The following is a 22,037-nucleotide window of genomic DNA, read 5'->3' on the forward strand; positions in this document are numbered from 1 at the left end:
CCAATTTTAGTATCAAGCTATAGTAGGAGTCGGTCCTGTTTTTATGGCTCATCGGGAGATAAGTCTACCGGAAAAAAACTTATAAGCGAAACAGAATCCTATCCCAACTGGAGCAGTCTTGGATTCGAGATTTGCGGGACAGTATGTTTTTACTTTTATCTCTTACTGGTGGGCTCAATTTTTGACCATGATTACATACTTAAGTTTTGTTCATCTTGCCGATACAAATAAAATAAAAGTTTCTATTCCTATTTTCTTTGACATTGATTAGAAAGCTTGAGATTCCTATCTTACCAAATGTTTTTCACTTCTTAAACTTCTGTTATATGTATGCAATGAACGGTATAATATTTTGGTAGTTGTACATTATGTAATAAAATTTTACTTTTTTTCTCTAGTGTTTAGTGTGTAATTTTAGCTTTGCACACAATTGTTATGAGCAAAAGTTTGGATGCAGTTATTCTATGCACCATTACGACACAAGTATCTTCATTACTATCCAAACTCAATATTTGGCATAACAATTTCTTGGAAAACTAAGTATAAAAATACATAAGATAATTAGCCATATGCCTCGGGTATCGGTAATATGGTTATTTATTGTATTCTTTGAACATGGTTGACAAATTATCAGACTAATGTAATTTTGTGTCTGATATTATTAAGCTATTTCTCGAGACTTTTACAAATGAACTTTGCGAAAACATTACTGTTTAAATAATTTCACCAAATACCATATTTTACAATAGAATAATCCAAAGTATTTTGAATTTGATTTAAATTTAACCATCATTTTGAGAAAAGTTTTCTAAATGAATGTTCAATAGTTTGTATGTTTTGTAAATAATAAAACGAAATATAAAAATATTTATAATTATCAAATATTACAGCAAAAAGTCTTGAATCTGGCTTCTTGTATTCTTTAGAGACTTTTTTACTTCTATCGATGAAAATAATTTCTGTGGTAACAAGGTGACGTCTTTCACATCCATTATGATAAGCCTACAGCTGTAGCATAGAAAGTTTTCTATTTCTGATCTCTTCAGGTCCTGGGATGGTTTACAAGTGCAGTCACCACATTTTGGTGGTTCTTCATCTTTTCCTGATCGACAGTCTGGTTTGAGCGGATTGGACATCAATCTGGAATAATCTGTCGCTTGAAGAGCGGAGCAGGCCACATTTTGTGTGTCTAATTGAGACTGTAAAGATAAAATACACAAAAATGTACTCATGCTAAAAAAAAATATGAAATATTGGGATTTATGAAAATATTTCAATAAAAAATGAGAAAAATATGCGATATACGAGTTAACATAGCTGAAGAAACGCACTATCTTTAGGCAAAACAAGAATCAGGATTATGATGTATTAACTTATATGTACATACAAGTTATTAATTAAAAATACTCTGGACTATCAAGATTCCATCAACAATTGTCAATAAAAAATTAAAATAAAAAAAAAACAGGATTATGTTACTGAGGTTAGATAAACAGACGTAAATTAATTTGATAATTATTACAAAATATCGTAGGTAAAAATGCTAAATGACTGATGCGTCAAAAATAATTTTACGGGAGAGTTGATGAAAGATTATTAAAATTAAAAATTTGCATAACTTCTTTTTTTATCAAACAATTAAGGTAAAGACAGGTATTATGAAAAACTAGCAAATAAAAACAGATTTTAATATTAACCTAAATGATAATTTGTAAATTGTGAGGTAAATTCATTGATTTATGAACGTCGTACGAGAGGGTTTTTTTTAAAATTATATTAACACAAAAATTTACATCTTATATGCATGGGTATCCGCTCAAATGACGCAGTTTAAAATGCTGAGAAAAGTATAAAATAACTAAATTTTGGTTACAGTGACACATAAATCACTTAGCTCTTTTACTGTCAATATTAAATTACAGATAAAGAATTTTTAAAAAAATTATATACTAGCAAAAAACAGCAGCTGTCGCCGACTGTTACATGCTAGAAAATTCAGGCCTCGGTTGATTAGGTTCTCAGTCCTAGAATTATCGCCCCTTTAGGCCTCATAATGTATTTTAGTTGTTTTGGCGCAATATAAATGTAATAAAGAAGAATCTGTCACTCAAAATAATGCGAGGGAGCGAGATGTTTTTTCAGGATGAAAAGTAGCAATATTTATCAGATCTCTGGCTATCCCTATATAAAAAAAACACATTGATCGGTAGCTCCGCTGCGACATGAAAGAAACGTAAACAAACACACTTTCGTGTTTATAATATTAGTATGGTTACAATATCTTTAGTTTGTCCAAATGTTTGTTGACAAAAGTTTGGATCTCACCCCTAGGGAGTTAAGAAATATGGATGTTCAAACATTAGGAAAAATGGTGAATTGTACACGGTGTATAAAGTGGTCACTGAAACCAGCCAATGATGGATCATAAGCCATGTAAACTTGACTTCCATATTTCCTTCTCTGTTGATATCTGTACCTCCGAGGCAGACGGATGCAAATCTTGAATTTGATGAAATGACATTTTTATTTTCATATCCAGTTTATGATCATGCCCATTGATTTGGAAGACATGCAAGTCTTACAATGAAAGAACCAATATATTAAGATACTAAAAATACAAATTAATATTATAAATTATTAGAAACGACTTCGAGAAAGTAGATTCTTTAGGCTTGTGTTGAACATTTGACGGTTGGATTTGCATCCGGCTGCCTGAGAGTATGAGTTTGGTGGCATGTGAACAAAGAAAAAAAAACACTAGAAAATAGGTTATCCTAGTGAAGACGCATAAATCAATGTTATAAAATAAATAATATATTTCATCATTTAAAAAAATCCTATTCCTAAGCAAGCATCGTGAGAAAGGTAGGCTGAATATTGTGATCGACAGTGATTTGTAAATCTACATATTTTTATGTTATGAATATTTTTAATTTATGATTATAGCTGTTTTCTTGTGGCAGTTTGTTCCAACATCTGTGATCCCCTTTGTTCAGGAAGTGTGTTGACCCGTTTGAGATTGTTCCCACTAAGTTGAAGATCCTGTTTTAGCTTTGAAATAAAAACATTTAAATATTGACGTTTAACATTAAATTATTTCTTGCATACCTACTTGACATTGTGTCTGAGAAGGGTTTTTAAATATAAAATGTAAAGTGATTTTTGAATACTGTTTTTTTTTTTTAATTTGTCAAAAATGACTGATTCAACAACAACAAACCATGAAGCCGTTTCCCCGTAAGGGTAGGCAGAGAGGATAGAACGCCACAACACTCTATCTTTGTGTACATACTGTTTGTTTACCTAATAAAATAAATAAATCTTTGCATACAGATCTCGCTTCCTCTACATTCATACATCTTCTCATGCACGCACGCCGATTATTCCGACTTTTGACATGTCCATCTTTAAGTATTTGTTGGATTTGGTCATGCCATGTCTTTCTTGGTCTTCCTCTATTTCTGCATCCATCAACATTCGCATTGTAAATATTCTTAGCCGTTCTCTCTCTGTCCATTCGTTCTACATGTCCAAACCAGCGCAGAGCTCCTTGCTTGATTTTGTCGATAATGCTTGTCTCAGCCTTACATAATGTACGGATCTCAACATCTGTGCATATATCGTACATAGTTTTACCACACATTCGCCTGAGAGATCGCATTTCGACAGCATTCAGCCTACTTTCATCCCTGTTTTTCCAAGTCAATACTTGGCTCCCATACATCAGGGACGGGACCAGGACTACGTTGTGAATTGCCAATTTTGCCTCTTGTGACAAGCATTTATTTGCCAAGGTTGATTTAAGTGCACCGTTCACTCTGTTCCCGGCACTCACCCTCCTTTCAATATATTTCTCAGTCATTCCATCTCTAGTGAACATACTTCCCAGATACACAAATTCCTTTACTTGTTTTAGTATAACTCCATTCACAGTGATTTCACATTTAGTCATACATTCATTTCTTTCAAAAACCATCACATTCGATTTATCGACATTCATCAGCAAATCGCTTCTCTTGAATACATCGTACCTTTGTTACCAAGAATTGCTTGTAGACCTTTGTTACCAAGACCTTTGTTACCAAGAATTGTTGTTAGCAAGGAGTACAGCATCGTCAGCATACAAAAGACAATTGACTTTTAAATCACCCATTTTTGCTCCCATTCTTAAGCCTTTCAGTTCTTTCATGCAGTTATCGATATACACATTGAACTATTTGATCCATACATCCTCTTCCATTCATAAAACCGCTCTGAATATCCCAACCCACACTCTATCCTTTGTAACTTTTCTTACTCTCTCAATCAGTATTCTTCCATACATTTTGCCAACAGCGCTCAAAAGGCTGATTGCTCTATAATTTCCGCATTCTACTCTTGAACCTTTTCCCTTGTATAGAGGCATAACAACAGCCCTTCTCCAGTCTGGAGGAGTGTATTTTTCCTCTAAACATCGGTTGAAAAGTTTGTGCAGCCATACAAAAATTATTTCACCGCCCGCCTTTATAAATTCTGTAGCAACATTATCAAAACCTTGCGCTTTTCCATTCTTCATATATTTGGCAGCAATTCTTATTTCTTCCATTCTTATCTCTGTCGTACCATCATATGCATTTAAACTTACCTGAGGAGGTGCTGCAGTGCTTATATTTCCTGTATGTGTTTCATACACCTCCTCAAAGTATTCCTTCCATCTTGTTTTTATTCCACTATCATTCGTCACCATTTTCCCATCTTTTCCTTTTATAGCTGTCATACATCCACTTTTATTACTGTTTCGGGAATTTTTCACCGCTTTCCAGAATATCTTTATATTTTCTTGGAAGTTCTCGGTCATTTTGATTTCCTCTTTTTCTTTCAACAATTTCTTTTGTTCACACACACCTTGTTTCACTCTCTTCTTACATTCATTATATATGCTTTTTAATTCTGCATACCTACTACCAATCGCTTTATTCACTGTCAGCAGATTTAACCATGCTTCCTTCTTTTCTTGCACTATTTTTTTTATTCCATCGTCCCACCAAGCATCACCTTTCTTTCTTCCTTGTTTCGTTATACCGCATACTTCCATCGCAGATTCACACATACCATTTTTCAAACATTCCCACATTGCATCAATACTCGTATTTTCCACACATTCATCAATCAGTCTAAGATTTACGGCCCTTTCAAATTTATCTTTTATGCAATCATTTTGGAGTTTTTCAACTTTGACTCTAGAAGGCGACTGCATATTGCGGGTCTTGAACCGTCATCCTTGAAACAAGATTACTCTTGATACCACCAAGAAGTGATCTGTTTCCATTTCGTCTCCTCTGTACACCCGCGTATCCACTGTCACAGACTTCAATCTAGAGTCAATGACTACAAAGTCGACAATAGATCTTTCATTGCCTCTCTCCCGCGTATACTGGTGGATTTTCTAATGATCGAAAAATGTATTTGACACAAAAAGATTTCATTCCAGACATACCTCTAGCAGTCTTCTTCCATTATCATTCTGTTTTCTATCCCCGAACATGCCTAGGGCTGACTGCATCCCGTCTCTTCGAGTTCCCACCCACCCATTCAAATCTCCCGCAAGTATTACTCTCTCACTATCTTTTTTTCCATTCATTACATTCATCACACTTGTCCAAAACTTATCCTTCTCAGATTCGCAGTCGAAATTCACAGGAGCATATCCTATTTTTAAAATAATACCTGTCAATCCAATCTTGAATCTGACAAACATAAGTATAGAACTTATAGGGACATCTCTTTCATACACTCTCTGGGCGATAAAGCTGATTATTTATTTATTAGCTATGTTTAAATCCACAAATTTGGAATAACCAGTGACTGGTTTCATCACTTTTGCGACATCTTCGAGACTGGTATTCTTTTTTAATTACTAAAACTTCGATAACTTAAGAATAAAGAAATGAGACCGAACAAATTTTTTAAACAAAAAAAAACAGTGATATTTTAATAACTCACCAAACACAAAGCGCACATATCTTCTTCAGAAGTGTTATTGATGGAAATATTCTCCATTTTTTCCCCGGTTCGAAGAACAGTAGAAATTGTAGCTGGAAAATTTTCTTGTAGATCGTTGACAAACTTCTTTGTTAAAGATTGTATACAAGCATATGGGTTGTCATCAGTGGCTAACGATATATGAGGTAAATGTGATATGCAATTAATTTTTATAAAATTATTTAAATCGTCTGATGTGAAATCTCTCATTGGTCTGAGAACTTTTATATTATCTCGTGCATCGCAAAAACCCTTGAAGAAAAAAATTGAAATTTTAGCATTTACACAAGTAAAAAAAGCTATTACATGAGGACCGTTTTCACAAAGCGAAATATTTACGAAAAGTAACATTTTCAAGAGGTTTTTTTCATGATAAAAAAATAACCACCGACTAGGATTTTAACAAAATTAAAAATACTGTTTTATAGAAATTCTACATCCTAACTGTGTATCCTAACTATACGGGAAATCAATAATATAGAATAAGTGGAACTGTTCATAACAAAAATCCAACCTTTTTAAATTTCTCCAAAAATGATATTTACATGATATTTTGTGATACGAATGTATAAAGTTGACTTGTGTTAGGAATATAACAGACATATAAGTTTACTTTTGCGTGAAATCATTAATATATATATATTTTTTAATATTTTATATACCTATCATATGTTATTTTTAAAATATTTTTATATTATTACACAATTAAGGGTATTATTTGCAAACACCGCTTGTTCCAATATACTTGTATTGGAAAAAGTAAGCAAATAATACTCTCAATTAAATGATAATTTGATCCAATTAAAATCACTGCAACTTTGTACATATATGATTTTGCTAAAATTTTATTTGACCAATCGATGGATCTCACATAGAAGAATCAATTTCTGTCAAAAAACACATGTTGGTTTTTTTTTTAGATTATTATTAATATATTAATTTTAAGCGAGCAGCTTTAAGCTGACGTGCTTAAATCTACTTTAATGAAAGTTAGCAGTTGGCGCACTTTAACTTTTCCGAAAAAAATCTAGTCCATTTTTAAACCCATTGAGACTACACATTAAGATCAGCTCTTGTGGGACCTTATCCGAACCACCAACAACCCTATTGCTCAAGAAATGCTTCCGTGGACTTAGATTGAATCTCGTTTTCTCCAGCCTGAGACTGGCCTCGAAGATGAGTATCATGTTTAAGCTTGAACATGGGACCCAAATTTGGGCCGTTATAGTGACTATTGAGTATCTTGTATGTCTCTATCAGGTCACTCCTTCCTCGCCATTCCTGCAGTGTTAAATGATAAAAGATGTTTCACTTTGTGGAAATAGTCTTCAATTGTGGTTTGAAGCCTTTGTCCTTAATATATATTCAAAATGAATGAGATCCGTACTGTTATCGTGGCATACAATCTATGTTCTGAGACCTTACACATGGTGGGTTAACTACTCTAATACTACTAGAACTTATCTCCGCTTGATTTCCTTTTCAGGATTTTTACCCGAGCCGAACAGACCCGTCCAGGGTTCTGGTTCTATTTCACATACAAGTGTATTCTTCATCCGCCGTGACATGGAGATAAAAAAATACTATATTAAATTTATTAAAAGGCAAACAGAACGTACAGCACAGTAAAAACAAAATAGTCAGCACATTCAACTCTTGCTTTTCTCAATATTTCGATATGACTCTCAAACTACTGTACACTATATAAAAACAGAAACTTACAACATCAGAAGACAGATGAGATCCTCCGCCAATTGAAACACTGGATAAAAGATTGGCTGCCAGCTTTGTCGCCGTATCGGCCACTAAAATAAATGTGCATTTCATTTCCTTGGCGCAGTCTAGCAAGATTTTTTGTCTGAACTTCTTCAATAAATCTTGTTTTGCTGTCAAACTGGATACAGATGCGAATAAATCTTTTATTTTTGCGTTCATCACATCTTGGACAAGAAATTCTTCTCCGATAGGTTTAAAACTTGGTTTAGGTTTTAAAACATCACTTATTGATGCCATAAAGATAGGTATTTGTTCATTTTCAACCAATCCTTGGACATTTTTAATTCGTGTCAACCATTCTTCATTTGTTTTCAAAGTAATGAGTGAGTCTAAAAAAAACATTACAAAGTTCTAAATATTTTGTAAATCTTGAGTGTTGATATATATTTCAACAGAGATGGAGAATCTCTCTAAGGGAATATGAAAGTGTAGACGTCGACCTGTCTACATTTATGTTCTTTCCATTTGTTGATTTTTGCGAAGTAAAAGACCTGGGCCTCGGTTGTTAGTTAGATGCTCGAAGTTACCAGAGTTATCTTCGACTGTCTATAAAGAAAAACCAATAGTTGTGTACGAAAATGAGTATATTTGCATGAACAACCTATAATTGAACATGTTTAGAAGTAAAAATTGTATGCATATTCTGCTTTTCGTACAGAAAACTTAATTTTAATTTGTAGATAAAATTGAAGATAACATTTAATTTAATTTAATTTTAAATTTATTTCAACAGAGAGGGAAAAATTTTTCGAGAAGGGAATATGGAAGTCTAGGCATTTACAGGGCTTATGACCTGTCATTGGCTGGTTTAAGTGGCCACTTTACACACTGTGTAACCAGCCAATGACAGGTCATAAGCCCTGTAAATGCCTAGACTTCCATATTCCCTTCTCGAAAACTTTTTCCCTCTCTGTTGAAATAAATTTAAATATGAACAACTCCCTAGGGATGAAATCCAGCCAGTCTGCAAGCATTTGGACATAATCAAACATTGTTAATTTAATTTTGTTTATTCAGAAAAATGTTAACTTTCCATTGTAATCGGGGCCCTGGGGTGCTATTCTGAATTTTCTCAGTAGGAAGGGGGGGGGGGGTAGAGAGTGGTTAATTTGTGGATTTTATCTTTCGCATGCGACTACACTTTGCTTCATATATGGCCACATTGACGATTAAATGTCAAATACTGAAAAATAAACAGTTTTACAATTCACATTATTTTGTAGTTTGACAAAACCAACATTATTGGGTCAATTCAACCTAATTAAATGTTCTAACTGATAATCATCATGTTTGGTTTCACAAGTTCGTATTTATTTGATGTGTAATCAGCAGTGTAGCAATATATAGCGTAGCTAACATAGCCAGCGTAGCCATTTACTAAAACAAAAAAACACATACAACCCTCACTATACATCGTCCACTGTCTCTAGAAGTAAAGTCTTCATAAACAAAATTACAAGGATTTTTTAAAGATACTTTTTTTCGGAAAACATTGATTTTTCGTGTGTTCTTTTAGGTTTATTTTTTGTTTTTTATATTAAAATATTTATACTGTGTATTTTTATTGTGTATGTGCTGTAATGTAAAACTGATAAAATAGTGTATACGCACGCTCATACCCGTTATGCAGAGACAAAACTTAAGGTGAGGAAAGTACATTCTAATTTCAAATGCAGAGAATAACCCGAAGATGAAGACAATAGAATGTACTTTCCTCACCTTAAGGTTTGTCTCTGCATATGGGTATCAGGCTATGATACCCATATGCAGAGACAAACCCCCGAGAGAAGATTCAGAACAGCATGAATCAAATGAAACCTTTATTGATGTAGTAAGTGCACATTTCCCAGCAAGTACACATGATCTAAAATTATAATATCAAAGCAGAGTTCACACGAGGACAGGATAATACTGTCCCGTCTCAGCCCCATTAACAGCTTTAACTGCGCAAGACAAGATGGTGGGACAATACAACAATTAGACAGTAGTTTAAACGTGGAACACTGCAAAAATGGTACACGACGCGTGCGGTGGTGGGGGTAAGCCATTGTTCTGCGGAGATAACCTGCCCGTCTATCTCTAGGACAGTGACTTGGTTCATTGTCCTGTCGTCCAAATTCATTAGGACAATAGGTCCAAAGCAGGGACAAGACATTATTGTTTTGTCTTCTTGAACACTTTCGTTTTTGAAATTTTTTTGCTGTGTTTAGATGTATTCTTATTAACGCCCTACCCATACGAACCTACATGATAAGTCCGCGACATTATCGCCCGAACGCAACAAGCCATATCCCAAATGTCCAGGTACAAAAAAAGTATACCCGCAACCACAGAAACGTTTGTGATACGTCAAAGTGATACGTACTCGCCCTACGCATACGAATATGTTATACGGCGAGTTTCGTATTTCGAGGTCAATCGAAGTTAGCAGATGTGTTCATGTTTTGTTTGTATGAGGAAGGAATCGGTAAAATATAATAATTTGCAAGCCTCTTCATATTTAGAAGTTCACCTTGAAAGTGTAATGGAAAAATAGCCCAAGGAAAGGTGTTGGTGTTCAAAATGAACACCAACAATTGCTGGCTACCTCATTTACATTACATTCAATACAAAATATGTTTGAAAAATATTCAATAGAATATTATGACAAAAAATTATCCGGCGACATCTTATGTTGAGAACCTCTCACTTGCAAAGGATATAAAAAAGTGACATAAATTAGTCTATTGTTTCAAAATGTCTGGTACATTGTAAAGCACTATTTTTATTGAGAAATCTTATGAAAAAAAACTTGATGATTTTTAACCTACTTTTTTAATAATAACCCAAAGGTATAGCGTTTAATATGCTGAACAACAGGAAATCCAATAAAGAAAAGACAGTTAACCAACTGAGATTCTACCAAATTTTTTAACAAACTAGGAAAATACTTGTTACATGGAAAACACGTGTTTAAATTTTTTAACAGGAATATCTAAAGCTTATTTCAATATCCTTTCATTGCAGACCGTATATTTTGGTCAGGTATTTTTCAGGAGAATAAAAGATTTTTAATATCTTACCATCAATAAAAAGAGCAATCGGTTCAAATCGAAGTCGTTTATGAGTGGATTCGCTGAGTCCAGTTTTAACTAGATTCAATAGTGCGCAACAAGCCGCATCACCGGAATAACCGATCAAAACTTTGTCGCCATGTCTTATTAATTTAGATTTGCCAAGAGTAGCTCTGAACTTATGGATGACAGTAGCCAAAAAGCATTCACCGCAGTAAGGGTCCTTCTTTCTCAGTACAACGATTGCTTTTCGTGAACAGCACTTCTTACAGTCTAGGTTACTTCTAAAACAGACAAACATAATTGATTAATAAGAACAACGTTCATAATGCTTGCTTTTTACTGTATAATAATGTGAGAAAAATAACAAACGTTTCTTGGAGTGGTTGAAATTTCATCAAACCAATTTCATCATGCTCATCATCGCCCAAGGAGCACATTTTTGCTAAAAATTTCACTTAAATTATTAAATAAAATTATATTATTAAAATTAACCGAAATATTTATTAAGAAAAAATAGCCTTATTAAATACACTTGTTATGAGTCATTTATTATTTAGTTTGATAATTTCCGAAAACGATATATTTTACGTTAAAAAACGTGCAGTGACAGTGACGTAAGTAGTGATGGACATAAAAATAATCGATTATTATAGTCGAGTAAGTCCGTTATATGGACACGTAATTATTATTCTATTATTTCGAATTTGCATAACATCGCATCATGTAGGCCTAACTTGTGAAACTCGTAAGTCCCAAACATGTGTTTAGGGGAGAGTTAAAACAGTTTATTTTTCAATAGCGAATGTTTTTTTTTTCAATGTTGAAAAAATAACAAACGCTTAACAAATAGGTATACAAGTTTTACACGCATATAAATTATTTGAAGTCATAAAAGAAAAATCCAAAATATCATTTTTGGGCTTACGAGTTTTACAAGTTAGGGTAATAAGATTTTACGATAATTTATACTTCACATCTATTTTATAATTTCACTTATAACTTGCACGCTTATTTAATAATTCCTTAAATATGCTTCATTATGATTTCAATAATCATACACTTGACACGGATCTACTAGGACTGGTCATGATAAAATTATTCGTTCATATCAAAACTGTAACGATTGTTACCCTGTAAGCTTTGTACTAAATGTGCAAAACATACAGTAGGTAATTTATGATTAAACTTAAAATGTTAAAACTGAAAGAATAAAGATCTCGGATATGATATCCCTTCCGCTTTAAAACAATTATTATTAATAAACAAACAGGACCTGTCACTTATTGGCAATTATTTCTTAAAAGTATCTAAAGCTAGGGCCTCTCACCCGTGGGCGCCGGGTAGATGAAGGAACCCCCGCTTTAGAGATGGAGGATTAATAAATACATCAATATTTTTTCGATACTACATACATAACAAGATGCGCTTTCGTTTGTCAAATCAATATTTTCTCTCCCGTGGGAATTTAATAGGCGTTTATTCAAAAGGCAGCACCTGTGTTGATTTAATATTTATTAAAAAAAAAAAAAAAAACACTTTACTAAAAACGAAAACCAATATTCAAACTACTGAAATATTTTTTTGAAAATGTTTTTTTTATCAATTACACGTAAACACTAATAAAATACACATTCGAATAAAATGGAAAATGTAAATTATTGTAATTTACTGAAATTAAATTGTGGTAAATCAATCTGCAATCCAGTGCTAAAATTATCTTTAAATGTTACAAAAGCTTAGGAAAGAAACAAGAGCTGCTACTCCAAATATATGTGTTGATATATCTTATATAGGAATCGTTGCCGCAATTGAAGAGCAGATGACCACACCTGCCACTAGTTCACTTATTTTAAGCAATGTTGTCAATGAGCCCAATGAAGAACCCGAATATTACTTGGAACCGGATCCAAATATGTAGTCTATTTCCTGATCAAAAATATGTAGTCTACTCGCGACAACCTCCAATGTATTCTCTTCAGAAGCACTTATACCATTTCCAAAGGTTCCACCAAGAAAAGTGAAACCGATAGAACCGATAAATCTGCAGTGCTAACTGACGCACCTATTAAGGATGAAAATGCTGATATAGAAGCCAGTAAAAATATGAATAAAGTAAAATACTGTGATTTCAACTTGGAAAAAAAATATTTATGAAGGCTAAAGGAAAGGAACCAAGACGAAAAAATAAATTGACGATGACGCACAAAACCGTTATTTTTGCCTGTGTTGCCTCGAGTCTTTTGCACACAGCAAAGCAACTGAGAAGTGGGTTTAATGCATAGATGCAAATGAAGGTCACAAAAAGAATGCACTGGAGGAGAGTTCCAATACATTTGGCATAGCAAGATTTTAGATGGAAAGTGATTTATTATTACTACAAGATAAAACTTAACCAATTTATTTTTTAAAGATAAACATAATATAACAACGATTTATTAAAGCAGTAAAATTTATTTAACGTGTATTTTTCTTTTAAAAAATATTTTATTCAACAATAGTATAGTTTTTATTTTTATTTTTTTATTTATAATCCGCAAATGCCAAACTATTACAACTCACCTTGACCTCTGTTTCAAATTTCCTCGGCACTAGGAAAGTTGGGAGTAACGCAAGGAGTTGTTTTAGTTTTAGTTTTAGCCGATTTTCTCACTGACCCTGATTATTTTTTGTTAAGATTACATAATGCATTGATTTGTCTATGTTGAGGTTAAAATTCAAAGAGGCAAAGCTATTTTTGGCTGAGATATACTTCGTAATGTAAAAACTGTTTCAACCATCCTCGGTCTCCCCTACATTACCTGCCAGTCAATAAAGTAAATCGGGCTTATGAAAGAGACTGCTGACTTTGTAGAGCGTCCTTTCTATTAAGCTATGGTTTCCTAAGACAGCGGTACCGTCACAGAGCGGCCGTCACGGGACGGCGGATGACGTCATTAAAACGTTGACTATGTAAATCAATGGCGCTGGTTTCCTAGAGAGCGTTGACCGTGAACGTAACGTCGAAGCAACGGTGCCGCCATTTGCAGGACGGCCGTCACAGCGGTGCGAACTGTTTTCGAACGGTTTTTGTCGCGAAACGGTGACCGTTTAGCTGTCAAAATGAGTGCAAACGTGGTGCGGAATGTTGAAAATGACGAAATATTGATTAATTTTGTAAAAATCATGACGATTTATGTAATGGAAGGGCAAAAACTATTAAAAAGTCGAGTTAAAACAAAGTTCGTGAAGAAATATCGGGACAACGCTTGAAATATCAGGTATGTACTAAAATGTAAATAACAATAGAATCATATAAAAATAACAGAGCAAATGTTTATAAGCTACAAGAAAAAAGCTAAGCATCTATCATAATATTATTTTTCTAATTCAAAACATTTATTATAACATTGTTTATACGTAATAGATTCCAAGGAATCCTAACCTATTTATTGTGTCTGCAGATAATTGGTTAAATTCTATATTAAAATTTCGTAAGGTATCCAAAGTAAAATGCTTTTAGTGGATTCAATTATCCTTTTATTTTTTTATTTACAAGGGTGTAAAATGTGACGCATTTTGTCTTGTAAGGACATTATCAAACTTTTTATTAGGTTACCTTACCAAATTCTAACCTATTTTGAAGTTGACATTTTATGAAATAACACACATAATTTCAGATTAAAAATCACATGGGTGTGATTTAATATAAGGAATTCTCCATGAATATTAAAGAGCCAAGAAAAATGCCTGGAACATAATCTTAACATAGTAAGTTTGATGAATTTTAAATAAAATATGCCCTTTGAACATGAAATGAATACAACAAATTTGTCGATGGATACAAATAAGTATATTAATGTAATTCTTGTATAAACATTACTATATTATTTTTTCTGCATTAATTATTACATATATTTATTCTAGAAAGCTACAAACACCAAAGAGTAGTCACCAATATAAACAATTTTATGTTACAACTGAGAGGGAAAACATTTTTGAGAAGCGAATATTGAATTTGCGTCGTAGGTGAATTGGTTCAGGCGAATAAATCTCACCCAAATGATAAAAGTTTCAGCTCTTTTACTTCACAAAAGAAAACAGATGGAAGAGTTGAGGAAATGTGATGTTAAAACATAGGCAGAATGGTGAATGTTACAGTGTGTAAAATGCCTACTTAAACCAGCCTATGACAGAGCATAAGCCCTGTAAGTGCCTAGACTTCCATATTCCCTTCTTGAAAATGTTTTCCCTTTCTGTTGCAACAAATTTAGAACTAGATAACTCCCTAGGGAGGAAATCCAGCCTGTCTGCAAATATTTGGACATACTCAAAACATTGTTTTTAATGAGTAAACTTATGGCACAGAAAAACAATTAAATGTAGACATACTTGGGACTTATTAATACATTTGTTCCAGGATTCTTATCGCCGAATTCAATTAAATAATATGGTATGTAAATGTGCTCCCATTTATATTTGAGACAAGTTCAAACTAGTTTTATAGCAACTCCATAAACACCAGTAATAAGTTCTTATTTAGATACATAAGGTAGGTTGCAATAACTTTCCTCTATATTCATTGTGAATTTTATTTTCAGAATAAGTACATACTACAAAATTATTTTCACCCAAGTGCAGATCAAGATACGAGTAGTGAGAGGGTAGATACTCTCCCGATAGTACTACTAGATTTGCTGTGCGAGTCGAACTCAAATGTTTGCCAGCAGAAATTACTAGGCTCCCGAGCGATTTCTTTACTGCCTCAACATGCAAGGACAAGGGGACATTCGTCAACAACCTACGACTCAGACTCGCAGACATCAGACAAACACCAGGCATCCACCACAGTCCAAAGAAAACCTTTATCCACAAAGAACTTCTCAACACGAGCCACGTATTTATATGTACTGACTGCCACAGAAGACCATTCCAGAACGCCATACAATGTAGAACAGACGGGAGACTTTCTGAAATCTACCTTCACTATTGTGATGGAAAAATCCAATGACACCATACCCACAGCAGTACTTACTTCGGACTCACCAGATCCACCTCCAGGAAGGCAGACACTCCCCTGAAATGAACACTTCCCAGAATAATACTGATCATAAAAACAAAAATGTACTAATAAATATGAGCAAACTATTTTTACCTGGGTGCAAATTATGTTTTTAATACCTCTTATGAATATACACATTATTGTAATTCCATTTTGTATTATAATTTTATATGTATTCTTCTCCTTTTTGTAAATCATGAGAAATGTAGTTTATACTCACATAATATATTTTCTATTACATAATATTTATGTAAATTTAGGATAATAATGAAAAATCCTCAAGTATGCTATACTAAAATGATTTCTTGTTTAGCATTAGGTCTTATACTCATATATATACATATAACTCATATAATATTTGTTCTTTATACAAATATGAACCAAACTTTTCTTCTTTAAATATCTCTTTGTAAAAAGAGATATTTAAAGAAAAAAAGACAGTAAATTTAAGTTAATTTAAAAAAACATCTTAAAAAAATAATAACATATTATGGTAAAAAAAGCAATATATTATTTTTAAATGCTATTCTAAAAGTAATTCAAATAAGTTTAAAAATATAAAACCAGCAGTGAAAAAAGAAAGAATAAAAGTCTTTCAAGTGAAATGTAAAAGAGCATCAGAAATTCAAACGTATTAAAAAAAAAATGTACTTTCTCCAGCCTGTCAATATAAGTAATGTATTGTGGATTCCAAATTATGGATGCAAATTCTAGGTGAGTACTTACATAGCTATAATAGAGTAATAATGAATTGATTACAATGTCTGCTTTGTAATGACAAATGTATTCTTTATGTTTGTTGTTACTATGTAAAATACTATATTATATTTTGACAGACTAATAAAATGAATTTAATTATGATTCAAAGAGGTTGGACATATACTTGTATGATATGGAGCAGATGATATTCCTAAATAATTAAAAGTTATACAATACTGTGTTGTGGGGTACATAAATTATTAGTTAAACGCTGAAGACATTTTGGTTTCGAACTTACAGTTTGTAGTTATGTATATTATTACATATGAAAGTTATAAGTATGTATTATGGTGTCTGTAAGAAGTAAGTGTATAATAATTGTAATTTTTCAGAAGAAATCTGTACAGTTTATATATAGTAAGCAATATTAAGTTCTGATGTTCCAGTATAAATTGTTACTACAATTATTACAAGTTTATATATGTATATTAAAGAAAACATAAAGTAAAGTGAATTCTGGTTCTTTTGTTTTACAAAGAGATATTTAAAGAAGAAAAGTTTGGTTCATATTTGTATAAAAGTACAAATATTATATGAGTTACATATAATACATGCGTATAAGACCTAATGCTAAGTAATCTCACGAAATGTAAGAAAGCATCAGAAATTCAAATGTTTTAAAAAATATTTTGTACTTTCTCCAGCCTGTCAATATAAGTAGTGTATTGTGGATTCCAAATTATGGATGCAAATTCTAGGTGAGTACTTACATAGCTATAATAGAGTAATAATGAATTGATTACAATGTCTGCTTTGTAATGACAAGTGTATTCTTTATGTTTGTTGTAAAGTTGTTCTTTATGTATGTAAAGTACTATATTATATTTTGACAGACTAATAAAATGAATTTAATTATGATTCAAAGAGGTTGGACATATACTTGTATGATATGGAGCAGATGATATTCCTAAATAATTAAAAGTTATACAATACTGTGTCGTGAGGTACATAAATTATTAGTTAAACGCTGAAGACATTTTGGTTTCGAACTTACAGTTTGTAGTTTATTTATTTATTTTATTTTATTTTATTCAGAAAACATACAGTCATACAAAAAATCGGGTTGTGGTCCTGTGGCTAGTGTCTTGGACTCACGGACCAAAGGTCCGTGGTTCGAATCCCACTCTACCCCAACTCGATTCCATTTTCTAATAGTGAGTTATTTAAAACTTGTTGAAAATGGCCCTCAAAATTAAATATTTGGGTTAATCATAAGAAGGCAAATATTTCTTTTTTTTTTTTAAATAAATAATATGTATTAAAAACCAAAAATTTTTAACATAAAAAGACCAATTAAGTTTTCATAAATTAAAAAGACATAAACATTAAATGTGACAAAAAAATAAAAAATAGATAAGAATTTTATGTGAGAAAAGAATAATTAGTAATGTATATTATTACATATGAAAGTTATAAGTATGTATTATGGTGTCTGTAAGAAGTAAGTGTATAATAATTGTATTTTTTCAGAAGAAATCTGTACAGTTTATATATAGTAAGCAATATTAAGTTCTGATGTTCCAGTATAAATTGTTACTACAATTATTACAAGTTTATATATGTATATTAAAGAAAACATAAAGTAAAGTGAATTCTGGTTCTTTTGTTTTACAAAGAGATATTTAAAGAAGAAAAGTTTGGTTCATATTTGTATAAAAGTACAAATATTATATGAGTTACATATAATACATGCGTATAAGACCTAATGCTAAGTAATCTCACGAAATGTAAGAAAGCATCAGAAATTCAAATGTTTTAAAAAATATTTTGTACTTTCTCCAGCCTGTCAATATAAGTAGTGTATTGTGGATTCCAAATTATGGATGCAAATTCTAGGTGAGTACTTACATAGCTATAATAGAGTAATAATGAATTGATTACAATGTCTGCTTTGTAATGACAAGTGTATTCTTTATGTTTGTTGTAAAGTTGTTCTTTATGTATGTAAAGTACTATATTATATTTTGACAGACTAATAAAATGAATTTAATTATGATTCAAAGAGGTTGGACATATACTTGTATGATATGGAGCAGATGATATTCCTAAATAATTAAAAGTTATACAATACTGTGTTGTGAGGTACATAAATTATTAGTTAAACGCTGAAGACATTTTGGTTTCGAACTTACAGTTTGTAGTTTATTTATTTATTTTATTTTATTTTATTCAGAAAACATACAGTCATACAAAAAATCGGGTTGTGGTCCTGTGGCTAGTGTCTTGGACTCACGGACCAAAGGTCCGTGGTTCGAATCCCACTCTACCCCAACTCGATTCCATTTTCTAATAGTGAGTTATTTAAAACTTGTTGAAAATGGCCCTCAAAATTAAATATTTGGGTTAATCATAAGAAGGCAAATATTTCTTTTTTTTTTTTAAATAAATAATATGTATTAAAAACCAAAAATTTTTAACATAAAAAGACCAATTAAGTTTTCATAAATTAAAAAGACATAAACATTAAATGTGACAAAAAAATAAAAAATAGATAAGAATTTTATGTGAGAAAAGAATAATTAGTAATGTATATTATTACATATGAAAGTTATAAGTATATATTATGGTGTCTGTAAGAAGTAAGTGTATAATAATTGTAATTTTTCAGAAGAAATCTGTACAGTTTATATATAGTAAGCAATATTAAGTTCTGATGTTCCAGTATAAATTGTTACTATAATATTTACAAGTTCATAAATGAATATTAAAGAAAACATAAAGTAAAGTGAATTCTGGTTCTTTTGTTTTACAAAGAGATATTTAAAGAATAAAAGTTTGGTTCATATTTGTATAAAAGTACAAATATTATATGAGTTACATATATATGGGTATAAGACCTAATGCTAAACAAGAAATCGTTTTAGTATCGTTATCGTTTGAGAATTTTTCATTATGATCTTAAATTTACATAAATATTATGAAATAGAGAATATATTATGTGAGTATAAACTCCATTTCTCATGATTTACAAAAAGGAGAAGAATACATATAACATTATAATACAAAATGGAATAACAATAATGTGTATATTCATAAGAGGTATTAAAAACATAATTTACATAAAATTTTGCATACTATAAAACTATGTAATAGTACTTAATGTTTCCTAAATAAAAGAAAAAAATATTTCTTTCTCTTATTTCTGTTTACAGGATATCATGATTTGTTCACCAAAACACTAGAAATTGGCCCTGTGAAGGAATAGAACGCACCAAGATCAGTTACAAATAAAAATGTAGTTATTGCATATATAATTTTTATTTAATCAAAAATATACACCTTTTATTTCATAAATTATTATGTAATGTATTTTTTAAAATTATTTGAGTATGATCTTCTTCTTCTCTGGTCTCAATCCTGGGATTGGCTGGCAGCAATTCCTTTCATTCTTCTCCTCCATTCCTCCCTGTCTTGTGCGGCTCATTTAAAGTCAACATATGATGAGCTGCGCACGTCCTCTAATAGGTCCTCCAGGTACTCTCGGCGTGGGCATCCCCTAGAATTTGTTCCCTCGGTCATCCCCTCCATTGCACATGCAGGCCTTCTTGACGTATTACATGACCGATCCATCTCGCTCGCCTTTCGGACAAGGTCCTGAGCAGGTGCCTTCCACCTTCGATTCTTTGGAGAACCTCCTCATTTGTAATGTGGTCTCTCCAGGAAATTCCTAGTAGTCTTCTATAGGACCACATCTCAAAAGCCTCTAGTCTCCGTTTATCTCTTTCGGATAGGCATCATGTCTCGCAGCCATACATCAAGATACTCCATAAATAGGTCTTGATTAGGAGTATTCTTAGTTTTAGGTCTATATTATTTGATTCTTTTATTTTGGACCTTTTATTAAATGCAAGTCTAGCTTGATGTATACGGCTGTCGACCTCGCTCTTAGACCAACCGTCCCACGTTATTTTGCTCCCGAGGTAGAGAAACTCCTTGGTGTTCTTTAGTGGTATTCCCGACATCACTACTCTCATCTGGTGTTGCATTCGGCCTACAGTCAGTAGCTTTGTTTTGTCTTTATTTATCTTCATACTGTAGTTATTTTGAAGAATGCTTTCCATAGTTGTAAGGGCTCTTGCAGTTCTTCTTCACTCTCAGCAACCATAGCAATATCGTCAGCAAACCTTATCATATCCCATTTAGTATGATATTAATAACAATAATTACAGGATTAAATAAACTAAAATTGGTTATTATACAGATGTGATTATAAGTAATTATGATATTTTACAAATTGCAAATATTTATTTATAAATCCAACATACTCAAGGAATACTATTTAAAAGTTTAACATATAACATCAAATCAGAGAGACTAAACATATATTATATAAACTATAAATCATATATTTGTTTTTACATTATAAATTTAAGATGTTTCTATCCACTTGTATCAAACACACACTCACCCTTTCCACAAACCCACCCTCACACTCATATACACTAACTATCATATTCACATACCTACCAAAACCTCACTCCACTCCAGCAATATTACAGCACATTTAAATCAAAGCTTTCTCTCACTCTCCAAGACTTGCAAATAACTAATACAATAATAAGCTCCACTCGTTTGACGATAACAGCCAAACCTCGCTTCTAAGTTATCGTTTTGAAATTTACTCAAGAGTAAATATTCTACTTTATGCATGGAACATATACATAGGATCAACATTGAAAACGCATCCAATGTAGTAATGGGGGATTTAAATTTTTGTACACCTAGAGACTAACTCTCAGGTATTGAGAGTCTCCAAGTTTTTAACCAAAGGGACATGTTTCTTAGAAAAATGTTATGATCTACACTATCTTCTCTAATGGGTTCCTTGTGAAGATTGTTGAATCTCTGAAATTCAAATACACCTTACCCATTTACAATCTTCCACTATCTACAAAATATACTTTTAAAATCTAGAGTACTCTCGGGTTCTACAAACAGTTCTGGATTTTTAAGCGCTACGCACTTTAAACCCACCAATTGTTTTCTCATTAAAAACTTTTAACTCTAGGGATACATTTTGTTTTAGAATGTTGCTTGGATATAGGACTTTGTATGATATCATGTGCCCAAATTTGATCAAGGTTTTTTTTTCAAGATCATTAATGAATTTCGAATGTTGAAATTGAGCGTCTAATATTATACTGAAATCATTTAAATGATGATTATTTTGAATTGATCCAATTATTGCAAACACACTTAATTAAATGTAAGTACAGGATCAAATTTGAAAAATAAAGTTCTACTATTATCTAAAGGGTGAGGTAAACTAGGGAGTAATATTTTATCTGTTTGAAACAATTCAAATGCCTTTTTTGTTAATAGCATTATTATCGGATATCAAAGATATTGTGTAGTAGGCCTTGTATACAAACTCCTGACGTCACTGC

General features: G+C 32.0%; 1 protein-coding gene across 1 annotated transcript; it reads right to left on the reverse strand.

Moving 5' to 3' along the window:
• Positions 1 to 859: 859 nt before the first annotated feature.
• On the reverse strand, positions 860 to 11,485 carry Ctu2 (Cytosolic thiouridylase subunit 2). Its single transcript, XM_088230481.1, has 5 exons — positions 11,223 to 11,485; positions 10,860 to 11,134; positions 7,744 to 8,126; positions 5,983 to 6,273; positions 860 to 1,199 (listed from the first exon to the last, which is right to left on the reverse strand). The coding sequence occupies exons 1-5, from the start codon at positions 11,288 to 11,290 to the stop codon at positions 885 to 887; spliced, it is 1,332 nt and encodes a 443-aa protein (XP_088086607.1). The 5' UTR covers positions 11,291 to 11,485; the 3' UTR covers positions 860 to 884.
• Positions 11,486 to 22,037: the final 10,552 nt, after the last annotated feature.

This window comes from Micrasema longulum, unplaced genomic scaffold, assembly GCF_059751315.1.
Source record: "Micrasema longulum isolate JH-2025_06_02 unplaced genomic scaffold, ASM5975131v1 h1tg000772l, whole genome shotgun sequence".
NCBI classification, from domain to species: Eukaryota; Metazoa; Arthropoda; class Insecta; order Trichoptera; family Brachycentridae; genus Micrasema; species Micrasema longulum.